At 33.4% G+C, this 11,064-nt stretch overlaps 1 protein-coding gene and 1 long non-coding RNA gene across 3 annotated transcripts; both read left to right on the top strand.

The window, feature by feature from the left end:
* Positions 1-1,618: 1,618 nt before the first annotated feature.
* Positions 1,619-2,952, top strand: LOC132255290 (disease resistance protein RGA2-like). The gene is made up of 2 exons (XM_059743365.1): positions 1,619-2,846; positions 2,936-2,952. Exons 1-2 carry the CDS (start codon positions 1,619-1,621, stop codon positions 2,950-2,952), a joined length of 1,245 nt encoding a protein of 414 aa, XP_059599348.1.
* A 438-nt stretch (positions 2,953-3,390) lies between these two features.
* Positions 3,391-6,180, top strand: LOC104882023 (uncharacterized). Of its 2 annotated transcripts, none has more exons than XR_002032086.2 (4): positions 3,391-4,062; positions 4,636-4,750; positions 4,841-5,059; positions 5,642-6,180. It is a non-coding gene; the product is annotated as an uncharacterized LOC104882023 (long non-coding RNA). The 2 variants fall into 2 exon arrangements; XR_787856.3 differs by having other exon boundaries at positions 5,633-6,180.
* The last annotated feature ends 4,884 nt before the right edge of the window (positions 6,181-11,064 follow it).

Below are 11,064 nucleotides of genomic sequence, written 5' to 3'. Positions count from 1 at the left end.
AAACTTTATGATAAATTAAAATAGCTTAAAGTCCACATTATGCTACATGTTAGAATTATTAGTCTTTTTCGAATCTTTCTATACTTGTATGATCCTTGGTTAATCATGTAGTAATTTTGAGTTTTAAATGGAGAATGATAAAAAAAAAAAAAAAAAGTCATAAATTAGGATAAATTGACTAAAATTGTAAACTTGAGCTAAGCAGCCTAATGCAATAACAAACTCTACTTGAAACTTGTCCTTGTTTGACTTTGTTTTTTAAAAATTATTTTTAGAGAACAATTGTCAAATTGAGTGTAATAATTTTTTAAAAAACAAAAAAAAAACTTTTTTGTTTTAAATAGACAACAATTTTTTTTTTTCAATATTGATTATTATTTTTTGTTTTAAAATTTTAAGCAAAAACAAGAAAAGGTACAAATATAGAAGTTCTTAATGTTCACATTTCTTCACACCAATTTTAAAATAGTAAATTATGAGTCCTAATTCACCCATATCTGATTTTTCTTTACCAAATAAACAGCTTTGGCAATTCACCTGTTACTATTGAAATTAAAAATAAAAAAAAACCATTAAGAATCATGAGAAAAAAAATTCTAAGAAATTAAAAAAACAAATGAGAACTATTGTGCTTAATGTGGATAAACTTTGTATTTTGAAAAGTAGATAAATATTAATAATTGTTAATTATGGTTTTAATTTTTTTAAATATTAGATATGTTCAGATAAATTTAATTTTTTTAAGAAAATAAAAAACAAAAACATATTTTATAGTTGTATAAAAACAAGAGGAACAATTTTTTTTCATAATTTTTTTGCTCATTCATTAGTGAGTTTCAATGTTTTTATATCCATGTATGAGGCATCTATATTGTTAGTTTGCCATAAATAAATATATGTGAATCAATAGTGTTAAATTCTTAAAATATATATGTTTATTTTAAGATGTAAATGTAGATAACATCTAGCTTGGGATAGTATTAAAAAAATGTAATTTATTTTACAAATTTGTTTTTATATTATCTTTATCACTATCATTCCTAAATAACATCATTTTATTGTAAGAGTTAAGAGACCAAACAAAAATTAGAAATATTTTTTACAAGACAGACATTGGTAATGTCATTTACTCTACAAATTTGTTTTTATACCATTTTTTTAATGACGGTCATTCCTATGTGACATATTTGGAGGTCAAACTAGAATTAGAAATGTTTGTTTATGTATGTGAACATAGATAATATCATGTTTAAGATAACATTAAAAAGTTGTATATTATTTTATCTCTTTTCATAAAAATGTATTAATTTAATAAAAAAAAAGTTTATAATTTTATATTACATGTATATTGTTATTCTTTTAGGACGTAAGTGAAAAAATAATAAGGGAGAAAGAATTTATTTTTCAATCATAATTATTTGAATTAAAGATTGAATATTAGGAACAATTTAATTTGAGGAATATGGTAAAAATGGAACTATGCTTGAAATTATATTACGCGTCCTTTTCTTTTGATATTTCCAACATCAAACACAAGGTGCCTAATGGTATATATTCAATACCAATTGCAAAACAATGGTTGACTTCTCATTTCATTTGTCATCGCAGAATCATTTCCATGGCTGAATCGTTTTTGTTTAGCATTGCTGATAATGTTGTGGGGAAGATTGGCTCTATTACTCTCCATGAAATTGGCTTGGCATGGGGCGTCAAGACTGAACTGACAAAGCTGGAAGCCACCTTAACCACTATCAAATCCGTCCTCCTGGATGCTGAGGAGAAGCAGTGGAAGGATCAACAGCTACGTGATTGGTTGGGAAAGCTCAAGCATGTGTGCTATGATGTGGAAGATGTGCTCGATGAATTTCAGTACCAAGCTTTGCAGCGCCAAGTGGTGAGTCATGGCAGCCTTAAAACAAAGGTACTTGGCTTCTTTTCATCTTCAAATCCGCTTCGATTTAGCTTTAAAATGGGCCATAGAATCAAGGAGGTGAGGGAGAGGTTGGATGGCATTGCAGCAGATAGGGCTCAATTCAATCTACAGACTTGTATGGAGAGGGCTCCTCTGGTGTACAGGGAGACCACCCACTCATTTGTGCTTGATCGCGATGTTTTCGGAAGAGGTAAGGATAAAGAAAAAGTTTTAGAGCTTTTGATGAATTCAAGTGATGATGATGAGAGTATTTCAGTCATTCCCATAGTTGGTCTTGGAGGTCTTGGAAAGACTACTCTTGCTAAACTAGTGTATAATGATCAGTGGGTAGTTGGGCATTTTAAGAAAAGAATATGGGTTTGTGTCTCCAATGACTTTGATATGAAAAAGGTGATTATAGATATTATTAATTCAATCAACACTACTGTGGAAGGGGGGAGTGGTCTTGGTTTGCCAAACCACAATGATTTGAATATGGAGCAATCACAAACTCTTCTTCGTAGGACTTTAGGAAATGAAATTTTTTTTCTTGTCTTGGATGATATGTGGAATGGGGACCGCCAAAAATGGATTGAACTCAGAACTTTTTTAATGAATGGTGCAAAGGGCAATAAAATTGTTGTAACAACGCGGGACGACTCAGTGGCTTCGATCATGGGCACTGTTCCAGCATATATTTTAGAGGGTCTTCCCCATGTCGATTGTCTGTCTGTGTTTCTAAAATGGGCATTTAATGAAGGGCAGGAGAAAAAACATCCAAACCTTGTAAAAATTGGGGACGACATTGTAAAGAAGTGTAATGGAGTTCCTTTGGCGGCAAGGACTTTGGGGAGCCTACTTTTCTCAAAATTTGAGCAAAGGGATTGGTTATATGTGAGAGACAATGACATATGGAAATTAGAACAAAAGGAAGGTGATATTTTACATGCTTTAAGGTTGAGTTATGAACAATTGCCCTCTTACTTAAAATGCTGCTTTGCATACTGCTCAATTTTTCCCAAGGGTCATGTGTTTTGTAATGATGAATTGGCTTACATGTGGAGCGCACAAGGGCTCATTGAACCATCCAAAAAGAAGCAAGAGTTGGACGACATTGGAAACAGATATATTAAAGAATTGTTATCGAGATCCTTCTTTCAAGAGTTTCAAGATTTTCATTTTTGTTTTACATTTAAAATGCATGATCTGATGCATGACCTTGCATCAAGTATATCAGAAACTGAGTGTGCTTTCATAGATAGTGTAAGCCCAACTGTCTCTAGAATGGTTCGCCATGTGTCTTTTAGTTATGATTTGGATGAGAAAAAAATCTTAGGAGTTGTTGGTGAGCTAAACGACATTCGTACAATTTATTTCCCCTTTCTATTGGAGACATCACGTGGTGAACCATTTCTTAAAGCTTGCATCTCAAAGTTCAAATATATTAAGATGCTAGATTTATTGAATTTGGACTTTGACACATTGCCAAATTCTATCAGTAATCTAAAGCATCTCAGATTTCTCAACCTCAATCACAATAAGAGGATAAAGAAACTTCCAAATTCAATATGCAAGTTGTTTCATCTGCAAACGTTGTGGCTTATCGGATGTAAGGGATTCGAGAATCTGCCCAAGGAATTTGGGAACCTCATCAATTTGAGGAATTTACAGATCACCACGAAACGGAGGGCTTTGACAGGGATAGGACGCCTGGAATCTCTTCGTATTTTACATATTGACCAATGTGAAAATCTAGAATTTCTGCTTCAAGGGACGCAAAGCCTCACTGCCCTTTGGTCATTGCGTATTGGCAGTTGTAGGAGTTTGGAGACTTTGTCACCTAGCTTGAAACAACTGCCCTCGTTAGAGCATCTCGTGATTTTCAATTGCGAAGGGCTCAATTCACTGGATGGAAATGGGGAAGACCACGTTCCAGGGCTCGAGAATCTACGAGTTTTGATTCTTACAAAATTACCAAAGTTGGAGGCACTGCCAGTGTGCAGCCTCACATCCCTTGACAAACTTATGATTAGAGAATGCCCTCAATTGACTGAAAGATGCAAGAAAACAACAGGGGAGGATTGGCATAAAATCTCTCATGTCTCAGAGATATATATTGATGGCGTCAAAACACCAGAAAATTAAGCAAGGTATAAAAATCTCTCATGCACAACCTTTAACTAATTAATATATCTTAATTCTTTAGTGTCCTGGCAATTCCCTAATTCCTGTTTCAGGAGATCTACTCAGAATGATGATGAAGATTAACATGGATTTGAGCAAGATACATTATTTTTTTCTTTTTGCCTTTCAAGTAAAAGCAGTTATGTAATTTGATCAATTGGGGGAGTGTTATTGAACAAAAGTCTGGAATCTATTTATTCTCTGTAAATATAAAGGTTAAGCCACTTCTCTTCAATATTTTACTTGGTAGTTATTTTTGTCTTACTTCCTCAAGAATCAGCTATCACAAGTATTAACTCTCCTCCTCACATTTCCTTAGACACATATATTGGTTATAGGTGGTATTTAAAAGGGAAGGTAGATTTCCCAGATTTTGCAGGAAAAAAAATCCCTGGGAAAGTAGTACAAGAGAATTGCTCTAATCCTCTGTATCCCCCTTGGGAAGTTCTACTTTGTAGCTACCCAAATCCAAAATCCAAACAATCCTAATGTGAGCTCATACTGACGTAACTAAATCGAATAAAATAATATATCCTCAGGGAATCAGAATAAGCCACCCAAATCTCCTGAAATAGAGGTGAATATGCTAGTGGTTTTCATCAGCGATGGTCCGATGGAGAGAACCACCATGGGCTCAGGTTCAACGGCTAAAAGGTATTTTATCTCTTGCTTTACACTTCATAATTCATTGAAATATGAATTACAGTTCAAGAACTTTGTTTAGCAATTGGGTGTTTGTTTCAGGTGTGGTGTTGTAACAGGGGCCGACAAAGGAATAGGATTGGAGGGATTTTGGTCATATTAACTGCTAGAGATGAGAAAAGGGGTATTGAAGCTGTCAAAAATCTGAAAGCAGCTGGACTCTCTGATGTGGTTTTTCATCACCTTGATGTAAAAGACCCTGCCAGCATTGCTTCATTGGCAAAATTTATTGAAACCCATTGCAGAAAATTACAAATCCTGGTGAGCTACAAATTCAATTCAAGAATTAATTTCATCTTTTCCCTTTAACTAATTTGATTTGAGAGAGAAATTTGAATATTTGTTGCTATTGATGCCTATGCCAACTTTGTTATAGGTTTTTGTTTTTGTTTTTGATATGGTTAATTAACTATATACCATCTTATAAAATATTACCATCCATGTTTTATAATTAATCATAACCTATTCTTGGTTTATTCTTCAATTTCAATTTTGTATAATTGTACATGACCAAAACTCTGTCTTTTGCTTTAGTGTTACTTTTATTATTATTATTATTTCTTCCTATTATCATCTTCATTATTGAATTTGATATTATAAATTTACAAATCGACATTAAATCATATAATGGGAGTAGCTAGTAGTGAGAGTGAGGATCAAAGATTCATAAGCATGCTACAATAGACATAATATTGTAGCAAACTAACCATATCCTTTCTTTTGCTTTTTCTCCCTCTTTAAATATTTTTATTTCTTCATCTTGAATGCTTCTACTCATCCGGTGCTTATATTTGTTGTTAAAACTTTAATTTTTGCATTTGAGGGTTTCTTTAGTGTTTTCAGGTGTATTTTCATCTTCGTATGATAGATTCAGAATGAGGGAACCATTGACGATCGTTGAGATTTGGCTGAACAAACGTGGAGAAAGCTTGTGAAAATAGAAGATTCTCACAGCTGTGTAGTTCTGTATAACAGTGCACAAGGGTCTACATAAGCTCAATTCAGTTGTGCTCATGCAGAAGTTTGCACACACCCTCAGTTACCAAGTCTGTGTACTTGGGAGCCTCTTCGAGTCTGCAAAGGCAGACCTGCAGACCAACCAGTTGCCACTCTCCTGCAAATTAAGTTATTTCTAATATGGAATATTTAGAAAGCATTAAAACACCAGTGAGACATCATTCCATAGAGAGATCTTCTTCTACCTTCATCGCCATTGCAGCTATCTCTCATTAATTTGTGCTTTTATTTTCCAGTTTTCTTTATGATTTGTAGTTGAGTGTTTCAGTTTGGATTTGGTAAACTATCTTCAGTTCATAGTTCTGATGTAAGCTTTCTTAGCTGTAGTAGGCCTTGATTATCATTTCAGCATTTGAGTACTCTTACAATATCTAGTTTCTGTAATGTTCTTTTGTGTTCTTCCCTCCAGTTAGAATGAGTTTGATTAAGAAGTGTTTCTAGCATTTCTAACACATTAAATGTTTTATGTTTCAAGCATTATAAAAGTTAGAAACACTTCCTAAAATCACTAACAAACACATCTTTAGTCTTTTGTTACAATAAAATGTTGGTACTCAAAATAATAGTCATAAAAATGGCATAAGAGAAAAACCTATAAAATAATGAATTTTTCAACATTAATTTTTATGATAGGAATGGACAAATATTCTACTTTAAACATGCTCAAACAACATGTCAAGCCAAATTTTGTCCTTTCAAGTATTTTCATCTCAAATTACTTTTTCAAATAAGTCATTGTTTTTGTAAGTTATTCAAAAGTTCCAATAACATTTAAGTCATCAACATATACTATAATAATTGTTAATTTGATTTTTGACTTAATAAACATATGAACAGATTGGACTATTTACGTATCCTTGTGATAAGATATTTGTCAAGGAGGTTATTGTACCACATGCATTCTAATAACTTTATTCTGTATAAGGATTCTTGTAGTTTACTTGAGTACAAATTGTGAAGTTCTAAGATAAATGCTACAAGTATTTTAAATCTATCAAAGATTTTTACATATTTATGCATGTGGTTTGTTTTATCTTTGCATTCTTACATTAAAATGTTAATTTTAAAAGTATAATCACTACACAATTTTAGGGGTGCAACTTGGGCAAGTTAGCCTAATCAAACCTAAACCTAACCCAACATTTAGGCAAACTTGGACAATCAGTTTCAATACTCAAGTTGAGCTTTGGTTAGGTTTTTTCAACTTGAACTCAATTTGGGTTAGGGTTAGGCTAAGATTAGGACAATTGAGCCTAATATGAACCCGATTTAATGTTTTTATAATATTTATAATTTTTATTATCCTATATAATAATAATATTCATTTTCTTTTTAGATTTTAAGAAAAATATCATATTAGATTACACCATAACTTTTTTTATTTTTTAGAAGGATAAATAAATTTATCTTTACTTTTTTGTTGCTATCTTGGAATTTTGTTTTATTTACTATTTAATTTTTTTTTCACAAATATATATATAAAAAAAAAAGTTAAAATACTATAGATGGATTTTCAATTACGGAGCTCGATTAATTTGTCCAACTTGGGTCTAACCTAACCAACTCGAATTCAATCCATGTTTGGAAAAAAAAAATGAGGTTGATTTCATCCAAGACGAACCCAACCAACTGAGACTTGCTAGGCAAGTTATTTGAAATTGCCCAAACTTCGTAGAGGCAATGCTCTCTGTTAAAAGCCAAAAGACAGATTTTTACACAAAAAAATCTAGGCTAAGCATGCACAAACACATAACAACAAACCACCAAGAACATTCAGAAACAGAAATAGCAAATGCAATCTCCAAAATCAAAAAGCTCAAACTCAAAGAAATCTAAATATAGTATTCGAATATTGCACTATAATGAAGACCACGAGATAGAAAGTACTAACTTGAAAGGTGAAAGATTGTCAATGATAGTGCTGAAAGCCAACGGTTAGGTCAAAATCACCGACAGCAATGGCAAAACATTGGACGTATAACCTTTGAAGTGAAAATAGGAAGAGAAGCCCAAAAAGCAACCCTATATGAGGCATGGGCACTTGCTTCAAGGCATTCGAGCGGACACGTTGCCTGATAAGTCGCCCTATTAATTTAGTTAACAATAAATAATGCAAAGAAGGTGAATAGCATTGTACCAATTTAGGAGTTTTCAAGGAGTGTCTCATTTATGCTACAAGAGGGAGTAGTTCTTCTTAAGAGACTTCATTTCCAGGATTTTCTCAAACTAAATGTACCCTTTCTTTCCAATTTCAACTTTTGTGTTAGTAGATTTTACAGATGACTTATCCTTATAAAGTGTTTTCTCATTGAAGATGAAATCCTTGCTTCTTATGATTTTTTTACTTTCAAGATCCCAAAATTGGTAGCCAAATTCATCATAAAAGAACATTTCTTGGACTTTGTATTGAGCTTACTCATTTCAAATGAGTCAATATGAACATAAGAAATATAACTGAATACTCTCAAATGTGAAAAGTTCACCTCTTTACCACTCCATACTTCCTCAAGTAATTTTTCTCAGAGAGGCATTAAAGACCCATGGTTGATAAGGTAGGCCAATGTGTTGACGGCTTCAACCTAAAACATCTTGGGTAAGCTTGCGTGTATTCTCATGCTTCTAGCATATTCATTTAGAGTTTTGTTCATGCACTTTGCTACACCATTTTTATGAGGAGTCTTCGAAATAGTTTTTTCAATTTAATTCCATTGGTTGCACAAAACTCTTTAAGCTTCTTGTGTTTATACTCTTTTCCATTGTCGAACTTCAAATGCTTCACTTTCAAGTCCGTCTCATTCTCTACCATGGCTTTCCATTTTCTGAAAACATCACAAACTTCTTATTTCTTTTTTAGAAAATAAACCACACTTTCCTAATAGAGTCATCAATGAAGGTGACATAGTATAATGAGCGTCCAATAGATGAAATTGGTGATGGCCCCCACATGTTTGTGTGAACTAGCTCTAACTTCTCTACTTTGGGTGGATTTTCGATCTTTAAGAAATTGACCATTTTCTATTTACCAAAAATGCAATCCTCGCATAGACTGATGTCTACTGATTTTAGATCTAGCAACTTCCTCTTTGAAACAAGAACCTTCATCTCTTTCTCGCTCATATGACCGAGTCTTTGGTGCCATATTTTCAACTTCTCATTTAATTTTGAAATTACAATAATAGTTTCCAAGCTAGAAGTAACATAGAAAGTACCATTCTTCTTTCCATGAGTTATGACCATAGCTCCCTTGGTGATCTTTCATTCGTTCCCTGTGAAGACTGTATAATAACCTTCTTGATCAAGTTGACCCACCGAGATTAAATTTCTTTTTCAAACCAGGAATAAATCTCACGTCTTTCAACTTCCATACAGTCTCATTTGGTAGCTTCACTTGAATGTCACCTTTCCCCATAATCTTCAAGGTCTCATCATCAGCCAGATGAACCTTGTTGAAATCATCACTGAAATAGTTCTCCATGATTTCATGATGTGAGGTGTAGTGAAACGATGCCCTAGAATCCAAAATCCAAGATTCAGTTGGACTGTTGACACTTAGGATTAGAGCATCACCCGTATCTTCGGCCACGTTCATGGATTCCTTTGCATTGCCATTATTCTTTTTCGGTGCTCTACAATCCTTCTTCAAGTAACCATTGTTACCGCAATTTCAGTAGCTAATCTTTTTCTTCCTAGATCTAAACTTGCTCCATCTTGATCTTGATCTACTTTGATTTGAGTTTCTATCATTGAGTCTACCTCTGGATTCAGTGTTTAAGGCATAACTTGATGTTTTTCCTAATTTTCTCTAACATATTTCTTCACTTAGAATTAGATCTCAAACATCCTTAAATACCATCTTCTTACTCCTAAAAGAATTGCTCACTGTCATCACCATCGTGTTCTATCTTTTCGGTAGAGAAGATAAAAGGATCAGACCTCAAACTTCTTCATCAAACTCGATTTCCACTTAACTTAGTTGTGTTGTGATTATACTAAATTCATTAATGTGAGCTGCCATAGACACACCTTGTATCATTCACAAATTGAACAATCGCCTCATCAAGTGCACTTTATTTGAAGCGGATGGCTTCTCATACATGTCAGAAAGAGCCACCATAAGACCCGTTGTGGTATTCTTCTTTGCTATGTTGAAAGCGACATTGCAAGATAATGTCAATTGGATAATTCCAAGCACCTACCTATCAAGTAGAGCCTAGTCTTCATCCTTCATATCTATTGGTTTTTCTCCCAAAAGAGGCAAATGTATGCCTTTTTTATATAGATAATCTTCAATTTGCATTTTCATGAAGCTAAAATCTTCACCATTGAACTTCTTAATTCTGATGCTCTTTTCCATCTGTTGCCATCACTCCCACTCAAATCTAGTTCCTCGAGACTTCTGCAAAAATTATACTTTTTATATCACCTCTATACCTACAAAAATTGTATAGAAACTTTTACCCAAAGCTTTAAACTACTAAGAAAGTTCTTAGGAAAGATTGGAGGGATCACAACAGTCCTGCTTAAAACCCAACCTCCTTAGACAAAACTAAAAGTTCCTAGGAAATACTGGAGAGGTCATAATTGTTCTTCTTAAATTCGAATCTCCTTAGACAGAACTTCCTTAGACTGCCTCCATGCTCATAAAACACCGCAAAACCTCACTCTAATACTAGTTGTTAGGAAATAAACCTCTCAAAATACCCGATTAATGAAGAAAATAAAAATATGGAAATAATAACAAAATAGAGCAAACAAAATCAACACATGAAACTTATATGGTTCACCTAAAACAAGCTACATCCACGGAACTACTGCAAATCTTCACTATAGGGAGAAAAATAGCCATAAGTGTTTACAAACACTCACTCCTCACAAACCCAAAAAACTCGCTGAAATATCTCTATATTCTCCATAATACCAAGAAATGTTTTTGAAATAACAACACATCCTGGATTTGCCTGCTCTAAGGCAATGAAAAAATGTGGCAACTCTGCATATGACTTATAAAAATCACCAAATAAGTTTGTAAGAGCTTTAAGCTTCGCTTTAGATGCCTTTTTGTATGATATTTGGTATCCAAATTTCTCCACAATACTTGCTTGAATAGCAGCCACTGACAATGTGAATTGTGCCTTAATCATTCCTTGGATATGAGCAGCAATCAAGTTGGAATCTAATTGTTGATAGTTCGGATTCAAGCAAGGATTTACACATTTGTGCGGACCATTGTATTTATTGATTGCAAATGA

Source organism: Vitis vinifera, chromosome 16 (assembly GCF_030704535.1).
Source record: "Vitis vinifera cultivar Pinot Noir 40024 chromosome 16, ASM3070453v1".
In the NCBI taxonomy this organism is placed as follows: domain Eukaryota; kingdom Viridiplantae; phylum Streptophyta; class Magnoliopsida; order Vitales; family Vitaceae; genus Vitis; species Vitis vinifera.
Note: the sequence above shows the minus strand (reverse complement) of the source record. Positions and strands in the feature narration are given on the sequence as shown.

Coding starts and splice junctions, on each gene's coding strand:
- LOC132255290 (XM_059743365.1), top strand. CDS start 1,619: ATGGCTGAATCGTTTTTGTTTAGCATTGCTGATAATGTTGTGGGGAAG.